Raw genomic sequence first — 20,879 nt, 5'->3', positions numbered from 1 at the left:
AGCCATGTTTCTTGAAGATGATTGTATAATGATATAGCTTTCACAATGTGACTATGTGATTGTGAAAACCCTGTGTCTGATGCTCCTTTTATCTATGGTATGGACAGATGAGTAAAAAATATGGATTAAAAATCAATAAATAATAGGGAGAACAAATGTTAAACTGAGTAGATTGAAATACTAGTGATCAATGAAAGGGAGTGGTAAGGGGTATTTTTTTCTATAAAAATAGGGGGAAGAAAGGTTAAAATATATTGGGCCATGTTTCTGGATGATGATTGAACAATGATATAGCTTTCACAATGTGACTCTGTGATTGTGAAAACCTCGTGTCTGATGCTCCTTTTATCTACCATATCAACAGAAGAGTAGAACATATGGAATAAAAATAAATAACAGGGGGAACAAATGTTAAAATAAATTTGGTTTGAAATGTTAGTGATAAATGAAAGCGAGGGGTAAGGGGTACGGTATGTATAATCTTTTTTTTCTCTGTTATCATTTTATTTCTTTTTCTGTTGTCTTTTTATTTCTTTTTCTAAATTGATGCAAATGTTCTAAGAAATGATGAATATGCAACTATGTGATGATATTAAGAATTACTGATTATATATGTAGAATGAATGATATCTTAATGTTTTGTTTGTTGTTAATTTTTTTAATTAATAAAATATATATATATATATAGGGTAGATGGAAATACTAGTGGTCAATGAGAAGGAGAAGTAAGGGGCATGACATGTATGAGTCTTTTCTTTTTTCCTTTTATTTTTTTTCTGGAGTGATGTAAATGTCCTAAGCAATGATCACGGTGATGAATATACAACTATGTGATGATATTGTGAGCCACTGATTGTACACCAAATATGGAATATTCACATGTTAAGAATATTCATGTTCATATGTTATTTTGTCAATAAAAATATAAAATTAAAAAAAAATTCCACTTACTGGGGTGCAAGGGTAGTTCAGTGGTAGAATTCTCGCCTGCCATGCAAGAGACCTGGGTTCAATTTCCAGCCCATATACTTCCTCCCGCAAAAAAAAAAAAAAAAAAAAAAATCAACAAATAGTGCTGCAAAAATGGGAAAAGCACATGGAAAAAGAACGAAATGTGACTCCTACCATACAGCATACAAAAAAAAAAAATCCACTTACTGGTATCAGCAGGTTCTATCTTATGTGCACCAGAGAAAAATATTTCAGTTCCTCAAAAAGAAGGGAATATGCAGAAGGTGCTAGGCAGAGTAGGTCCTGCCTTCCCTGGGTAAGGGGAGGCAAACAGGGAAAAGATCTCCAATAGTCTCCTTCCAATTCCACCCACCCTCTTAAGATGGCAGACTACATGGCCTACAGGAGCCTTCAGCTTGGCAGTGATGGATGTGGTGAAGAGAACTCTGCAGAAAATGAGCCACTCAGGCCAAACTGCAGATAGACAATGTTGTGGAAGAGTGTGTTGCTTAAGAAGATGCCAAGGAAAAGGGGAGCAATTGGAAAAGGTATGCTTTGCCAGGGGTCTCTGCTTCCTTGGTGCTGATAATGAATAAAGGAAAGAAGACAGAGAAGGAGCAGCCACTGATATTGTATGAGGACTTCATCACTGTGAAAAAAGCCAATGGCAAACCAAATCCAAAGTAGTAAGGCCAATTCCTTTTTATATTTAACAACCACTGGTGCATTTCAATTTCTTTACTGAACCAGCTATATTTGAAGCAGTAAAGAGACTAGAGAAGGGATATATGTAAAAGACTAATCAGCTGCAACAATTATAAGAAAGCAGATAAATTTGCAAAAATTATATTTTAAAATTCATTGAAGAACTGTAGAAATGAAGAGGACTAGATGAACTAAATTTTCATCTAGGATGGGAAAGAAACTCACAAACAGTCCCTGGATGAGGAAAAGAGAATGCAGCAAAAAGCTGAATAGCATATCAGCAATTATTTTGTTGACACTAGGGAATGTGGGTTTCCTTCCTGATACCTCAAATGCCAGATCAACTATATCTTGAAACCAAATGGCACTGACAACTTTGCTAAGCACAAACAGGGGGAACACCAAAAGAGCACTGAAAATTGACATAAGTAAGAATTCCAGCCATAACCAAACATCTCCATGTAGCAATGGACGACCCATAATTTGTGCTGTTACTAACTGAAGCATGGGAATAAACACCCAATAAAACAAGAGGAGACTGAATGAGAATACTCCACCATTTCAAGTACAGCACTGAAAAATTCTAGTGGAGAAAGGTTTTGACACTGTCAGGCATCTCTTCACCACCCAAAGTATCAACTACACAGAGGAGAGAGAATCACCTCAAAATCTCTTATCGTGAAGGACATGGCAGCTCCATTACCAAGGCTCCAGCCCTGGCCCGGGTCCTCACCCACAGTGGACCTGCTCCACTGACTCCTGCTGGGGAGTCATACAGTATACATTATCATGCGTTGCTTCTTCCATGCAACATAACGATTGTTGAGATTCATCTATGTTGTTTCATGGACCAGTAGTTTGTTCTTTTTTATTGCTTTGTAGTATATTATAGTATGAATGAATATACCACAATCTATTAAGCCATTCTCCTGTTTATGGGCATTTTGAGTTGTTCCCATTAAAGGCTGACTGCACAGTGCTTCATTTCTTTCAATCTGAAGACCTTTCTTCAATGTTTCTTTAGTGTGGATCTGTTGGCGATAGATTCTTTCAGCTCTTTTTTGTCTAAAAGTTTGTTAGACTTAATTTGTGAAGGATATTTTTCTTGGATACAAACTTCTAGACTGGCAGTTTTTGTGTGTTTACCTTTCAGCACTTTAAAGATCTAATTCTACAGTCTTCAGATTTCTATTACATATATATTAGACTGTTCTTGTGTCCCACATGAAACCTATGCTTGTTCTCTTTGCATTCCTTCTTTTCTCTGTGCTTCAGTTTGGATATTTCCTATAAACTGTTTTCTAGGTCACTAATCCCATCTTCTGCTCTGTCCAGACTGCTGTTAAACCCATCCCATGAGTTCTTAATTTCAGATATTGTATTTTTCTAATCTAGAATGTCATTTGGTTATTTTTATGGATTCTCTGTCTTTTCATCCCTTTAGTTCTTGTCCTCTCTTTTTCTTCAGATAGTATTTTTAGTTATTTTAAATGCCTTATATGTTAATTTCAATATCTCAATTATTTGTGGGTCTGCTATTGTGTTTTTTTTCCTTTCATTATTGGTTACATTTTTCCACCTCTTTACATATGAAGTAATTTTCCATTGTAGGCCTAACATTGTATGAAAAAGAATTGTGGGGACTCACATGCAATCTTCCAACAGAAAGGGCTTCCCTTTTCCTACATTAGATAAATAGAGTGAGGGGCTGATGATCTCAATTCAATAACAGACTGAGCTGATCAATGAATGACTGCAGAATTATTAAGATAACCCATCACTGGGCTGTTCCATTCTCAGGCATGATTGACATATGGCTTTGTTTGAAAGCTTGAAAGGTCTTTGACTCCTTAGTCCTCAGGCTCTGCCCTTCAGAGATTTTGAGCTATGTTTATTAGTCTCCTCCCTATGAAGTTAAAAATCTAGCATACGTATTGAGAGGAAAACTAGTTGTGCGCTTGTGGCAGGGCCCTTTCCTATTGTAGGATGTTATCTCCTACGCACCACCAACCTGAAGAAATTTTCCTTTGCCTTTCAAGCCCACTCTCTAGACTTCAATATTATTCCAGAAAACAGCGAATGTCCCATGAGGTAAAAACCAATCTTGTGTTTGAAGTCCCTCGGTTTTGCTAATTTCTCTGCTCCCCAGTAGTGCTACCTGAACCATGCCTGATCCCTAGTCTATATCCCAAATTGACAAATGCCTCCAAAAGGAAACAGCACAGCTCACTGCTTTTCCCTACCTGAAAATTTAGTTCATCTAGTCCTCTTCATTTCTACAGTTTTTCAATGAATTTTAAAATATAACTTTTACAAATTTATCTGCTTTCTTAAAATTGTTGCAGTAGTAATGTTCCCTGCCACATCTACTACAAACTACCTGATGGTAAAGTCGCAATACAAGATATTTAAAATGCAACGGTGGCGATTAATTAATTAATGCATCTAGATAATAATCATCAATGGCTACTAACTAACAAAATGAGAGACAACCAGACATTATTTGCCTCCTAATAGGAGTAATAAAGAGACTTAAGAGACATGCAAACATTTGAAATGTATGGACTATGATCCTGATTCAAACAAGTTATAAGAAAAAAAAGTTATGGAGTTGATAGAGACTTCCGGAGAAGATGGCGGCTTAGTAAGACGCATGGGTCTTAGTTCCTCCTCCAGAACAGCTACTAGGGGAGTAGAAACGATACAGAACACCTCCCGGAGCCATGACAGAGATCAAGAAGACAGCGTACCCCATTCTGGAACGGCTGACTGGCTGGGAGAACCCGCTCCGGTGAGGTCGCCGAGGGGTGCGGGCTTCCCCAGGCCGGGGCGGCAGGCGGCCGGAGTCCCTCCCTCCATTTTTCCCAGGCCAGCTGGGAGAATTGGACAGGCGGTCCCCTCAAGCCGCAGCGGCTGGCATCCCCCCAAAGCGCGTCCCCCCGGACCAGCTGGGAGAATTGGATCAGAGATCCCCAGGCCGCGGAGAATGGTGACCAGGGTCCCTTCCAAACACGTGGCTTCCCGGTCCGGCTGGGAACGATGCACTACCCCGGGCCGCGGCGGCTGGCGCCCTCCCGCCACACTTGGCGCCCCAGGCCAGCTAGGAGATTCGGACGGGTGCTCTCCCGGGCTGCGGTGGCCGGCGACCCTCCCCGCGTTCGGATCCCCAGGCCGGCTGGGAGATTCGGATTGGCACTCTTCCAAGCCGCTTTGGCTGGCGAACCTCCCCCACAGAGAGAGTTTTCCAAAGTTAAAGGACCCACAGCACCGTTTACTGGTGGGACCCGCAGACAAACGAGTGCCACGAGCGCCACCTACTGGGCAGGATAAGAAAAACAGAACCCATAGATTTCACAGAAAAATCTTTCAACCTATTGGGTCCAACACCCAGGGAAATCTGACTAAATGCCCAGACGCCAGCAGAAGATAATGGATCACGCTCAGAAAATTGAAAATATGGCCCAGTCAAAGGAACAAACCAATAGTTCAAATGAGATACAGGAGCTGAGACAACTAATGCTGAATATACGAACAGAAATGGAAAAACTCTTCAAAAACAAAATTGATAAATTGAGGGAGGACATGAAGAAGACATGGGCTGAACAAAAAGAAGAAATAGAAAAACTGAAAAAACAAATCACAGAACTTGTGGAAGTGAAGGACAAAGTAGAAAAGATGGAAAAAACAATGGATACCTACAATGATAGATTTAAAGAGACAGAAGACAGAATTAGTGATTTGGAGGATGGAACATCTGAATTCCAAAAAGAAACAGAAACTATAGGGAAAAGAATGGAAAAATTTGAACAGGGGATCAGGGAATTGAAGGACAATATGAAGCGCACAATATACGTGTTGTGGGTGTCCCAGAAGGAGAAGAGAAGGGAAAAGGAGGAGAAAAACTAATGGAAGAAATTATCACTGAAAATTTCCCAACTCTTATGAAAGACCTAAAATTACAGATCCAAGAAGTGCACCGCACCCCAAAGAGCATAGACCCTAATAGGCGTTCTCCAAGACACTTACTAGTTAGAATGTCAGAGGTCAAAGAGAAAGAGAGGATCTTGAAAGCAGCAAGAGAAAAACAATCCATTACATGCAAGGGAAACCCAATAAGACTATGTGTAGATTTCTCAGCAGAAACCATGGAAGCTAGAAGACAGTGGGATGATATATTTAAATTACTAAAAGAGAAAAACTGCCAACCAAGACTTCTATATCCAGCAAAACTGTCCTTCAAAAATGAGGGAGAAATTAAAACATTCTCAGACAAAAGTCACTGAGTGAACTTGTGACCAAGACACCAGCTCTGCAAGAAATACTAAAGGGAGCACTAGAGTCAGATACGAAAAGACAGAAGAGAGAGGTATGGAGAAGAGTGTGGAAAGAAGGAAAATCAGATATGACTTACATAATACAAAAGGCAAAATGGTAGAGGAAAATATTATCCAAACAGTAATAGCACTAAATGTTAATGGACTGAATTCCCCAATCAAAAGACATACACTGGCAGAATGGATTAAAAAACAGGATCCTTCTATATGCTGTCTACAGGAAACACATCTTAGACCCAAAGATAAACATAGGGTGAAAGTGAAAGGTTGGGAAAAGATATTTCATGCAAATAACAACCAGAAAAGAGCAGGAGTAGCTATACTAATATCCAACAAATTAGACTTCAAATGTAAAACAGTTAAAAGAGACAAAGAAGGACACTATCCACTAATAAAAGGAACAATTAAACAAGAAGACATAACAATCATAAATATTTATGCACCGAACCGGAATGCCCCTAAATACGTGAGTAATACACTGCAAACACTGAAAAGGGAAATAGACACATATACCATAATAGTTGGAGACTTCAATTCACCACTCTCATCAATGAACAGAACATCTAGACAGAGGATCAATAAAGAAATAGAGAATCTGAATATTACTATTAATGAGCTAGACTTAACAGACATTTATAGGACATTACATCCCGCAACAGCAGGATACACCTTTTTTTCAAGTGCTCATGGATCATTCTCGAAGATAGACCATATGCTGGGTCACAAAGCAAGTCTTAACAAATTTAAAAAGATTGAAATCATACACAACACTTTCTCAGATCATAAAGGAATGAAGTCGGAAATCAATAATAGGCGGAGTGCCAGAAAATTCACAAATACATGGAGGCTCAACAACACTCTCTTAAACAACGAGTGGATCAAAGAAGAAATTGCAAGAGAAATTAGTAAATACCTCGAGGTAAATGAAAATGAAAACACAACATATCAAAACTTATGGGACGCAGCAAAGGCAGTGCTAAGAGGGAAATTTATTGCCCTAAATGCCTATATCAGAAAAGAAGAAAAGGCAAAAATGCAGGAATTAACTGTCCACTTGGAAGAACTGGAGAAAGAACAGCAAACGAATCCCAAAGCAAGCAAAAGGAAAGAAATAACAAAGATTAGAGCAGAAATAAATGAAATTGAAAACATGAAAACAATAGAGAAAATCAATAAGACCAGAAGTTGGTTCTATGAGAAAATCAATAAGATTGATGGGCCCTTAGCAAGATTGACAAAAAGAAGAAGAGAGAGGATGCAAATAAATAAGAACAGAAATGGAAGAGGAGACATAACTACTGACCTCACAGAAATAAAGGAGGTAATAACAGGATACTATGAACAACTTTACGCTAATAAATACAACAATTTAGATGAAATGGACGGGTTCCTGGAAAGACATGAACAACCAACTTTGACTCAAGAAGAAATAGATGACCTCAACAAACCAATCACAAGTAAAGAGATTGAATTAGTCATTCAAAAGCTTCCTAAAAAGAAAAGTCCAGGACCAGACGGCTTCACATGTGAATTCTATCAAACATTCCAGAAAGAATTAGTACCAACTCTCCTCAAACTCTTCAACATAATCGAAGTGGAGGGAAAACTACCTAATTCATTCTATGAAGCCAACATCACCCTCATACCAAAACCAGGCAAAGATATTACAAAAAAAGAAAACTACAGACCAATCTCTCTAATGAATATAATTAAGATGAATAAATATAATTAAGATGTCAATCCTACCTAAACTGATCTACAGATTCAATGCAATACCAATCAAAATCCCAACAACTTATTTTTCAGAATTAGAAAAACCAATAAGCAAATTTATCTGGAAGGACAGGTTGTCCCAAATTGCTAATGAATATAGATGCAAAAATCCTCAATAAAATTCTAGCAAATCGTATCCAACAACACATTAAAAGAATTATACATCATGACCAAGTAGGATTCATCCCAGGTATGCAAGGATGGTTCAACATAAGAAAATCAATTATATGTACTACACCACATCAACAAATCAAAGCAGAAAAATCACATGATCATCTCAATTGATGCAGAGAAGGCATCTGACAAGATTCAACATCCTTTCCTGCTGAAAACACTTCAAAAGATAGGAATACAAGGGAACTTCCTTAAAATGATAGAGGGAATATATGAAAAACCCACAGCTAATATCATCCTCAATGGGGAAAAATTGAAAACTTTCCCCCTAAGAACAGGAACAAGACACAGATGCCCACTATCACCACTATTATTCAACATTGTGTTGGAGGTTCTAGCCAGAGCAATTAGACAAGAAAAAGAAATACAAGGCATCAAAATTGGAAAGGAAGAAGTAAAACTATCACTGTTTGCAGACGATATGATACTATACATCGAAAACCCGGAAAAATCCACAACAAAACTACTAGAGCTAATAAATGAGTACAGCAAAGTAGCAGGCTACAAGATCAACATTCAAAAATCTGTAGCTTTTCTATACACTAGTAATGAACAAGCTGAGGGGGAAATCAAGAAACGAATCCCATTTACAATTGCAACTAAAAGAATAAAATACCTAGGAATAAATTTAACCGAAGAGACAAAAAACCTATATAAAGAAAACTACAAAAAAACTGCTAAAAGAAATCACAGAAGACCTAAATAGATGGAAGGGCATACCATGTTCATGGATTGGAAGACTAAATATAATTAAGATGTCAATCCTACCTAAACTGATCTACAGATTCAATGCAATACCAATCAAAATCCCAACAACTTATTTTTCAGAATTAGAAAAACCAATAAGCAAATTTATCTGGAAGGACAGGTTGTCCCGAATTGCTAAAAACATCTTGAGGGAAAAAAAACGAAGCTGGAGGTCTCGCGATGCCGGACTTTAAGGCATATTATGAAGCCACAGTGGTCAAAACAGCATGGTATTGGCATAAAGATAGATATATCGACCAATGGAATCGAATAGAGTGTTCAGATATAGACCCTCTCATCTATGGACATTTGATCTTTGATAAGGCAGTCAAGCCAATTCACCTGGGACAGAACAGTCTCTTCAATAAATGGTGCCTAGAGAACTGGAGATCCATATGCAAAAGAATGAAAGAAGACCCGTATCTCACACCCTATACAAAAGTTAACTCAAAATGGATCAAAGATCTAAACATTAGGTCTAAGACCATAAAACAGTTAGAGGAAAATGTAGGGAGATATCTTATGAAACTTACAATTGGAGGCGGTTTTATGGACCTTAAACCTAAAGCAAGAGCACTGAAGAAGGAAATAAATAAATGAGAACTCCGCAAAATTAAACACTTTTGTGCATCAAAGAACTTCATCAAGAAAGTAGAAAGACAGCCTACACAATGGGAGATAATATTTGGAAATGACATATCAGATAAAGGTCTAGTATCCAGAATTTATAAAGAGATTGTTCAGCTCAACAACAAAAAGACAGCCACCCCAATTACAAAATGGGAAAAAGACTTGAACAGACACCTCTCAGAAGAGGAAATACAAATGGTCAAAAGGCACATGAAGAGATGCTCAATGTCCCTGGCCATTAGAGAAATGCAAATCAAAACCACAATGAGATATCATCTCACACCCACCAGAATGGCCATTATCAACAAAACAGAAAATGACAAGTGCTGGAGAGGATGCGGAGAAAGAGGCACACTTATCCACTGTTGGTGGGAATGTCAAATGGTGCAACCACTGTGGAAGGCAGTTTGGCAGTTCCTCAAAAAGCTGAATATAGAATTGCCATACGACCCAGCAATACCATTGCTGGGAATCTACTCAAAGGACTTAAGGGCAAAGACACAAATGGACATTTGCACACCAATGTTTATAGCAGCATTATTTACAATTGCAAAGAGATGGAAACAGCCAAAATGTCCATCAACAGACGAGTGGCTAAACAAACTGTGGTATATACATACGATGAAATATTATGCAGCTTTAAGACAGAATAAACTTATGAAGCATGTAATAACATGGATGGACCTAGAAAACATTATGATGAGTGAGTCTAGCCAAAAACTAAAGGACAAATACTGTATGGTCCCACTGATGTGAACCGACATTCAAGAATAAACTTGGAATATGTCATTGGTGACAGAGTCCAGCAGGTGTTAGAGACAGGGTGAGATGGTGGGTAATTGGAGCTGAAGGGATACAGACTGTGCAACAGGACTAGATACAAAAACTCAAAAATGGACAGCACAATAATACCTCATTGTAAAGTAATCATGTTAAAACACTGAATGAAGCTGCATCTGAACTATAGGTTTGTTTTTGTTTTTTGTTTTTGTCTGTTTGTTTGTTTCTTTTTTTTTCCTTTTCTTTTTTTTTACTATTATTATTATTTTTATTTTTTTCTCTATATTAACATTCTATATCTTTTTCTGTTGTTTTGCTAGTTCTTTTCCTAAATCGATGCAAATGTACTAAGAAATGATGATCATGCATCTATGTGCTGATGTTAAGAATTACTGATTGCATATGTAGAATGGAATGATTTCTAAATGTGTTAATTTCTTTTTTCTTTAATTAATAAAAAAGAAGAGTTGATAGAAAAAAAAGAAAAAAGAAAAAAGTTATGAGACAATCAGAGAAATTTGAACACTAACTGAATACTGAATGAAATTAATAAATTACTGTTGTAAAGAAATTAGAACAAGAAAAGCAAACTAAACCCAACATTATACGAAGGGAGGAAACAGTAAAGATAACAGCAGAAATAAATGAAATAGAGAATAGAAAAACAATGGAAAGAATCAGAAAAACCAAAAGTTGTTTTTTCTAAAAGATTAACAAAATTGAAGAACCTTTAGCAAGACTGACAAAGAAAGAGAGAGATGACACAAATAACTAAAATCAGGAATGAAAGTGGGGCCATTACTACAAACCTTACAGAAATAAAAAATATTACAAGAGGGAACCATGAAGAATTATGTATCAACAAATTAGAAAATACAGACGAAATGGGTAAATCCCTAGAAATATACAAATTATCTAATCTAACAGAAGAAAAAGAAAATCTCAACAGACCTATAACCAGCAAAAAGATTGAATCAGTAATTAAACACCTCCCAACAAAGAAAAATCCAGGACCAGATGGTTTTAGTGTTGAATTAGACTAAACATTTAAAGAAGATTTAACATCAATCCTCAAACTCTTCCAAAAAAAACAGAAGAGGGAATATTTCCTAATTCATATTCTATGTGGCCAGCATTACTCTGATACCAAAGCCAGATAAAGACAGCACAAGAAAAGAAAATTACAAACCAATATCCCTTATGAGTACAGATGCAAAAATTCTCAACAAAATACTGGATGTGCTGGTTTGAAAGGATGCATGTCCCCTAAAAAAGCCATGTTTTAATCAAAATCCCATTTCATAAAGGTAGAATAATCCCTATTCAACACTGTTTGTTTGAAATTGTAATCAGATCATCTCCCTGGAGATGTGATTTAATCAAGAGTGGCTGTTACGCTGGATTAGGTGACGACATGTCTCCACCCATTTGGGTGGGTCTTGCTAACTTTCTGGAGTCCTACAAAAGAGGAGATTCAGACAGAGCAGAGAAGAATGACATAGCCATGAGGAGCAGAGAGCCCACAAGCCAGGGACCTTTGGAGATGAAGAAAGAAAGTGCCTCCTGGGGAGCTTCATGAAACAGGAAGCCAGGAGAGAAAGATAGCAGATGACACCATGTTCGCCATGTGCCCTTCCAGATGAGAGAGGAAACCTGACTGTGTTCACCATATGCCTTTCCAGATGAGAGAGAAACTCTGACTATGTTTGCCATGTGCCCTTCCACTTGAGAAAGAAACCGTGAACTTCACTGGCCTTCTTGAACCAAGGTATCTTTCCCTGAATGCCTTTGATTGGACATTTCTATAGAGTTGTTATAATTGGGACATTTTCTCAGCCTTAGAACTGTAAACTAGCAACTTATTAAATTCCCCTTTTTAAAAGCCATTTTGTTTCTGGTATATTGCATTTGGGCAGCTAGCAAACTAGAACACTGGCAAACTGAATCCAACAGTATAGTAAAAAAATTATACATCATAACCAAGTAGGAGTTGTTCCAGGATGCAAGGATGGGTCAACATTAGAAAATCAATCAATACAATACACTACAGTAATAGATTGAGGGGAAAAAACACAAATGATCATCTCAATTAATAAAGAAAAGGTATGTGACAAAATCCAGCATTCTTTCATGATAAAAACACTCAGTAAAATAGGGCTAGAAGAGAACTTTATCAATATGAAAAAATACTTCAAATCAGAGACCTAACTAGTTTTCTAGAAAACTAGAAGAACTAGAATAAAAAAAAAGTACAGCCTAACACCAAGTAAGGAAATAACAAAGATTAGCAGAGATAAATAAAATAAAAAATAAAAACAACAGAGAGAATAAACAAAACCAAAAGCTGGTTCTTTGAAAATATAAATAGAAAACAAACCTTTAGCTAAACTGACAAAGGAAAAAAAGGGAGAAGACACAAATAACAAAAATCAGAAATGAAAAGGACATTACTATCAACCCTGCTGAAATAAAAAGGACTATAAGAGGATACTATGCCAATAAATAAGATAACCTAGATGAAATGGACAAATTCTTAGAAACACACAAACCATCTACATAGATCTAGAAGAAACAGAAGTCTCAACAAATCAGTTACTAACAAAATGGTTAAATCACTAATCAAAAACCTTCCATCCAAGAAAAATCCAGGAGCAGATGGCTTCACAGGGGAATTCTACCAACATTCCAAGAAGACTTCACTACAATTCTGTTCAAACTCTTCAAAAAAAATTGAAAAGAGAATACTCCTTACTCTCTCTTAAGGAGACTCATACTATAAACCTAACATCACCCTCATACCAAAGCTAACACAAGAAAAAAAACCACAAAGATAACACAAGAAAAGAAAACTGCCAACCTATCTCTATGAATATAGATGCAAAAATCCTCAGTAAAATACTAGCAAACTGAATCCAACAGTATATTAAAAGAATTATATACCATGATCAAGTGGGACTTATCCCGGGTATGCATAGTTGGTTCAACATAAAAAAATCAATTAATGTATGCACAACATTAACAGAATGAAGGAAAAAAAAAACACATGATCGTCTCAATTGATGCAAAAAAGGCATTTGACAAAATACAGCACACTTTTTTTATAAAAAGACTTAGAGAAATAGGAACAGAAAGAAATTTCTTCATGTTGCTCAAGTTTTCATACATGACAAAGGGCATGTATAAAAAACCCACAGCTAACATCCTACTTAATGGTGAAAGTCTGAAAGCTTTCCAAGACCAAGAATAGGACAAGGATGCCCACTGTCACCACTGTTAATCAACATTGTACCAGAAGTTCATGCTAGAGCAATTAGGCAAAAGAAACAAACAAGAACAAATGAAAGACACGCAAATTGGAAAAGAAGTAAAACTTTCCTTATTTGCAGATGCTATACACAGAAAACCTGAAAAAATCCACAACAAAGTTCCTAGACCTAATAAATGAATTCAGCAATGTGACGGGGTACAAGATCAACACACAAAAATTCAGTAGTGTTTCTATGCACAAGCAATGAACAAGCAGAAGAAATCAAGAAAAGAATTCCACTCACAACAGGAACTAAAAGAATTAAGTATCTAGGAATAAAATCTAACCAAGAATATAAAGGACTATTACACAGGGTGGATGGCCAGACTGAGGTCCCCTTGAGTAGCTACCCCTGGCAACCAGGGAACCTGACTGTCCCTTGCCCAGAGCTGAGAAGGTGGCTGAGAAGGGACATCCCCTGTCCCCAGCAGCTACCTGGAAGAGATGGTACCTGAGACTTCTTCTGAAGCCATATGAGCCAAAATCCAGTGTAAGTGAAGCTTCACAGAACTATTTGTACCTGGTTTTTTTGGCATATTAATCTCTCGTGAAGAGAACATTCTGTGATGTCAACAAATACTCTTTTTGAAATCTTAATGAGATACCTTTGGAGAGGTATATCTGGGACTCAAAACAATTTTTACTTTCTTTTTGTTTCTGTTTCAATCTGTTAAAATGAGATATATCACTTTTATATTAGGAAATAAACTTTTCATTTTTATACTCTTTCAACATGATTTTTAAGTGATGCATAGGTCTTCATTTTGAGGCTACAATAATTTACTTGTTCAGTTTATACTGGGAGGCAGGAAAACACGTTGGTTCAGATAATTCCTCAAAGTGTGGCCCCACAGATATCTGTACCAGATATACGGTGTATACATACAATGGACTACTGAGAGGCTGCAAGAAGGAATGAAGTTGTGAGGCATGCAACTAGGTATATGAACCTTAAGTACTGTATATTGAAAGAAATATCAGGAACAAAAAGACAAATATTATCATGCCTCAATCATATGGACTAAATATAGTACAAAAACTTGGTGAACTCAAGTCAAGAACATGGTTTATCAGGTTGGGGCCTATTGTAAAGGATCCTAGACTGCAAGCTCTTATAGCAGTCACATATATTCAGGAGTTGTAACTGTTATTTCTAAATTCTGAGACATGGAGCTGTTTGTTTATAACCTGGTCATCAACAGAAACTTCTGGTATTTATGTGATACCTGAGACTCAGAGTTAGAGCTCTAAAGCCATGAAAGTCAGCAGTACCCCATACAAGAACTGTTTAAAAAGTTGAAAAAGGGGTGGGCCACAGTGGCTCAGCAGACAGAGTTCTTGCCTGCCATGCTGGAGACCTGGGTTTGATTTCCGGTGCCTGCCCATGTTAAAAAAGAAGTTGAAAAAGTGTTCAGACTTCAAGTAAAGATATGAATGAAGCTGATCTGGATACAACTAAGGTAAATCAGAATACAGGGTAAAGTATGATATTGTCCATATTTTAAAACTTCAACTTCTGTGTGAAACCAAAGGGAGAGATGTTTATTGGATGCAAAATTTATATTTTGGCTAGCGCATTTCCTAAATTAACTTGTATGGTCAGTTTACTTCAATACCATAAGTACACAGAATCTGGAATAGGGCAGGAGATTTTTGTTGGTTTGTCCAGGTTAATGTGATGCCCAGAATCCCAGAGTAATTTGGGCACTGAACAAAGAAGTATTTGCAAAGTCCCCTTAGGGAACTGGGGAGAAAGGAGGAAATATTCAACTTCCCCATTTGAAGATTTTCTGATAATCTCGCAAGCAGTGGGGACAACCAAATCAATAGGCCAAGCTGTCAATCTTTGGGGTTCACCCCTATGAAACTTATTCTTGCAAAGGATAAGCTACGCTTACTTAAAATTATACCTTAGAGGGTGGTGCAACAGTGGCTCAGTGGCAGAATTCTCTCTCACCTGCCATGCCAGATATCTGGGTTTGATTCCCAGCGTCTGCCCATACAAAAAAAAAAAATTTATGCCTTAGAGTTATTCCCAGAGAACCACTTTTGTTTCTTGGGTGTGGCCTCTTTCTCTAAACCAATTCAGCAGATGAACTCACTGCCCTCCCCACTACATGGGACATGACTCCCAGGGGTGTAAATCTCCTGGCAATGTGGGACAGAAATCCTGGGATGAGCCAGGGCCTAGCATCAAGGGATTGAGAAAGCCTTCCCGACCAAAACGGGGAAGAGAGAATGACACAAATTAAAGTGTCAGTGGCTGAGAGATTTCAGAGTCAAGAGATTATCCTGGAGGTTATTCTTATGCATTATATCGATATTCCTTTTTAGTTTATGGTATATTGGAGTGGCTAGAGGAGAGTACCTGAAACTGTAGTGCTGTGCTCCAGTAGCCTTGTTTCTTGAACATGATTGTATAATGATGTAGCTTTTACAATATGACTATATGATTGTGAAAACCTTGTGTCTGATGTTCCCTCTATCTAGGGTACGGACAGATGAGTAAAAAATATGAATAAAGATATAAATAATAGGGGGAATAAAGGATAAAATAACTTTTAGTTAAAATAACTACTAGTTAAAATAGTTAAATAACCCAGTTAAAATAACTGGGTAGAAAGAAATTGTTAAAAGAAATCACAGAAGACCTAAACAGATGGAAGGGCATACTGTGTTCACAGATTGGAAGACTAAATATAGTTAAGATGTCAATTCTACCTAAATTGATTTACAGAGTCAATGAAATACCAATTAAAATACCAAAAACTTACTTTTCAGAAATAGAAAAACCAATAACCAAATTTATCTGGAAGGGCAGGGTGCCCCAACTAGCTAAAAGTATCCTGAAAAAAAAAAAATGAAGTTGGAAGACTCACGTTACCTGACTTTAAGGCGTATTATGAAGCTATAGTGGTCAAAACAGCATGGTACTGGCATAAAGATGGATATACTGACCAATGGAATAGAATAGAGTATTCAGATATAGACCCTCTCATCTATGGACAATTGATCTTTGATAAGGCAGTCAAGCCAACTCACCTGGGACAGAACAGTGTCTTCAATAAATGGTGCCTACAGAACTGGATATCCATACGCAAAAGAAAGAAAGAGGGCCCATATCTCACACCCTATACAACAATTAACTCAAAGTGGATCAAAGACCTAAACATTAGATCTAAGACCATAAAATTGTTAGAAGAAAATGTAGGGAAATATCTTATAAATCTTATACTAGGAGGCAGTTTCCTAGACCTTACACCCAAAGTAAGAGCATTGAAGAAAGAAAGAAAGAAATGGGAACTCCTCAAAATTAAACACTTTTGCACATCAAAGAACTTCGTCAAGAAAGTAAAAACACAGCCTACACAATGGGAAATAATATTTGGAAATGATATATCAGACAAAGGTCTAATATCCAGAATTTATAAAGAGATTGTTCAACTCAACAACAGAAAGATAGCCAACCCAGTTACAAAATAGGCAAAAGACTTGAACAGACACTTCTCAGAAGAGGAAATACAAATGGCCAAAAGGCACGTGAAGAGATGGTCAACTTCTCTGGCTATTAGAGAAATGCAACTCAAAACCACAATGAGATATCATCTTATACCCACCGGAATGGCCATTATCAATAAAACAGAAAATGACAAGTGGTAGAGAGGATGTGGAGAAACAGCCACACTTATCCACTGTTGGTGGGAATGTCAAATGGTACAACTGCTGTGGAAGGCAGTTTGGCAGTTCCTCAAAAAGCTAAATATAGAATTGCCATATGACCCAGCAATACCATTGCTAGGTATCTACTCAGAAGACATGAGGGCAAGGACAAAAACAGACATTTGCACACCAATGTTTATAGCAGCATTATTTACAATCACGAAGAGATGGAAATAGCCCAAATGTCCATCAACAGACGAGTGGCTAAGCAAACTGTGGTATTTACATATGATGGAATATTACGCAGCTGTAAGACAATAAAGTTACGAAGTATGCAACAACATGGATGGACCTTGAGGACATTATGCTGAGTGAGATTAGCCAGAAACAAAAGGCCAAATACTATATGGTCTCACTGATACGAACTGACATTAGTGAATAAACTTGGAGAATACCATCAGGTTTCTATACCATCAGGAGATAGAAACAGGGTAAGATATTGGGTAATTGGAGCTGAAGGGATACAGATTGTGCAACAGGACTGAATGTAAAAACTCAGAAATGGACAGCACAATACTACCTAACTGTAATACAATTATGTTAAAACACTGAATGAAGCTGAATGTGAGAATGATAGAGGGAGGAGGGCTGGGGGCACAAATGAAATCAGAAAGAAAGATAGACGATAAAGACTGAGATGGTATAATCTAGGAATGCCTAGAGTGTATAATGATAGTGACTAAACGTACAAATTTTTAAAAAGTTTTACATGAGGAAGAACAAAGGAATGTCATTACTGCAGGGTGTTGAAAATAGACGGTAAGTAATATTTTAAAATATTAAAATATTATGGTATGGTATGGTATATATGAGTGTTTTCTTTTTTCTTTTTCTAGAGCGATGCAAATATTCTAAAAAATGATCATGGTGATGAATACACTACTATGTGATGATATTGTGAGCCACTGATTGTACACCATGTTTGAAATATTTGTATGTTAAGAATGTTCATGTTTGTAAGTTGTTTTGTCAATAAAAATATTTTAAAAATAAATAAAGATGAGGAAACCCATCTACTCATGAAAAAAGAAATCAGTTGTCCTGCCCTCCAGTTTGCTTATTCTTTCTTCTGCCTCTTCAAATTTGCTGTTGTGTTTCTCTAGTATATTTTTTATTTGGTCTACAGTATCTTTAATCTCCATGATATCTGCTATTTTTCTATTTATTCTCTCAAATTCCTCTTTATGCTAGTGTCTTCTTTATCTTCTTTATGTCATTAGCCATCCCTTTTGTATTATTTGAATACCTGGTGACTATAACCAGACAGATGTATTCCCTTACCCCCACAAGGAGATATTTGATATAAAGGAACAAGAAATATAGACATCTGTACATAGGTATTTTTGCATATATGCATAAAATTTATACTAATATCTGCATTTCTTTTTACACTTACATCTGGATTTGGTTATAGCATCAGCATTAAAAAGGTGACTTTCTTGTACTTTTATAATCCTGATAGGCTTTAAATACATTCCAAAATGACTTATTAAAACGAAAAAAAAAAGAATGTATGTTTGCATGTTAAGATTTATCAATAAAACATTAAAAAAAATACTTGAATAGACATTTCTCCAAAGAAGATACACAAACAGCCAAAAAGCCCATGAAAAGGTGCTCAAAATCACTTGCAATTAAGGAAATGAAAAATCAAAACCATAGTGAGATGCCATTTTATACCCACTAGAATGACTACTATTCAAAAAAATGGAAAACAAATGTTGGGAAGGGTGTAGAGAAATAGGAAACTTCGCTCACTGTTGATGGGAATGTAATATTCTTTCCTCAGAAAGCTTAGTGTAGAATTACCATATGGCCTGGCAATCCCATTTCTAGGTATATATCCAAAAGAACAGAAAGCAACGACATGAATAGATATTTTCACACTGATGTTCATAGCAGCATTATTCACAACTGGCAAAGATGGAAGCACCTGAAGTGTCCATTAATTACCGGATTTTTAAAATGTGGTATATACACACAATGGAATATTAATCATAAAAAGGAATGAAGTCATCAGGACTTCGTGTGACAACCCTGAAGACATCGTGCTGAGTGAAATAAGCCAGACACAAAAGGACAAATATGTATGATCTCACTGATTTAATTACTGTGATTGTTTCAAATTCTAGATATTGAGTTAGAATCTAGAGTATCTAGCATATAGGTTACCAAGGGACAGGGTGGAGATAGGAAATAGGGAGTTAAGGCTTAAAATACCATTTCTATTTGGGACAATGGAAAAGTTTTGCTAATTCCTGGTGGTGATGGTAGAACAACATTGCGAACATAATGAACACCAGAAATAAGAAGTCATCATCTTTTAAAAATATTTACAGCTTAAATAATCTGAGTAGGGAAAAAGGGAAGAGATAATAAGGTTATAGATCACATAAGATTAATGGTAAATGGGTAGTTGGGGGAATTCATTATTCTTTTTTGATATAAACCTTAATTATGGAAAACATTTTTTTTAAATGAGTCCCATTTAAAAAAAACATATCTTCCATAATTAAGGGGGTTTGTGTGTGTGTGTGTTTGCTTTTAAATCGAATGAATATTGTCCATTATATTAGTTACCCTAGACAGGTCATCTTATTTTTCTGTGACCCTGAGGAGCATGGGCATGATCTTTCTACCTTTTCAAGCTCTGAAATTCTTTATGCTTATTTCAACAATGCTAAACACTTTCTTAAAAAATATTTATAGCTAGACACAAGTCACACAAGGAAAACAGTTTCGAGACTTTTTGCCAAATCTTCCTTTTGACCCATACCAGTATGATGGTGTATGATTAACAGTCCATCTCATTATCAAACTTTCAAAGGGTAAACATTGGTCACTAAATGCAGGCATAAGATATAATGCTTTAAGTAGCACCATAAATATTGTTCTTTACCCAACAAAAGGATCTGCTTGGTAAATGATTCACTCCAAAACTCCCCAAATTCTTAAAACTAGATCCATATCATTAAGGTCAAATTGAAGGATTTTGAGTGGCTGAATATCTTTTAATGCACAAGTAAGCAAAAAAAGTGATCATTTATTATATAGCCTAATATTGCAAATTCACATTAAATACAAACAATCATTTTAATCCTTTAACACTCAAAAGACATTGGGCAAGCCCAGCTGCTAAGAGCCAGCTCATTTGGATAATTTGTGACACCAGATTTATACCTAAGACATGGGGCACTCTCACCTCCTTGGCTGTGTGGTTCCCCAGGACTGCAGCACCAAATTTGCCCTGCTTTACATATTGACCATTTATGCTGTAGAAGCAAAAAAACAACTGGTATTAATATGTCCTTAAACTGTGCAAAACCAGTTTTCTTTTCTGCCTTATAGAAGTGGAGAAACTAGTCATTCAACCTCTAGAAAGAGTAGAGGTGAGCAGTTTATAATACAAAGCTCTTACACAATTTCTTTATCTTTAAATATCTGCTATTCACAATATCTCAGTGGAGTGACTTTCTCTGAGCATTAGAAAAGGCAGCTGTTGAAGGTACAAGCAGTTCCTAAAGAAGCAATAAGATAATAGCTCTTCAAGTTGTAAGTGCAGAAATCTCCAACTGAAACATTAAAAAGCTTTACAGATATTTTGTCTATCCAGGCTGAGTAACCATTTTAAAACAAAAGTGTTCTTTTTTAGCTACTTACTATCGATATGCATGGACTGCTGTTGCAACCAGTACAGAGGAAGTACCTGCTGTGGTTGGTGCTGTTTTCAGTGTTGTCTGATTTCCTAAAGATGGGGA

General features: G+C 36.6%; 1 protein-coding gene across 4 annotated transcripts in view; it reads right to left on the bottom strand.

The window, feature by feature from the left end:
- FKBP15 (FKBP prolyl isomerase family member 15) overlaps window positions 1–20,879 on the bottom strand; it is a 92,452-nt gene that overhangs the window by 48,513 nt on the left and 23,060 nt on the right. For 2 of the 4 annotated variants that reach the window (XM_077142799.1, XM_077142798.1), the window contains exons 3-4: window positions 20,782–20,866; window positions 20,324–20,393 (exon numbers count right to left, since the gene is read on the bottom strand). In XM_077142799.1, coding sequence (XP_076998914.1) covers window positions 20,324–20,393; window positions 20,782–20,866 — 155 coding nt within the window. Of the gene's footprint in view, window positions 1–951; window positions 1,029–20,323; window positions 20,394–20,781; window positions 20,867–20,879 lie in introns of all 4 variants that reach the window. The other 2 variants (XM_077142804.1, XM_077142803.1) reach the window with 2 other exon arrangements.

This window comes from Tamandua tetradactyla, chromosome 2, assembly GCF_023851605.1.
Source record: "Tamandua tetradactyla isolate mTamTet1 chromosome 2, mTamTet1.pri, whole genome shotgun sequence".
In the NCBI taxonomy this organism is placed as follows: Eukaryota; Metazoa; Chordata; class Mammalia; order Pilosa; family Myrmecophagidae; genus Tamandua; species Tamandua tetradactyla.
The sequence above is the reverse complement of the archived record's forward strand: the minus strand, read 5'-3'. Positions and strand labels throughout refer to the sequence as shown.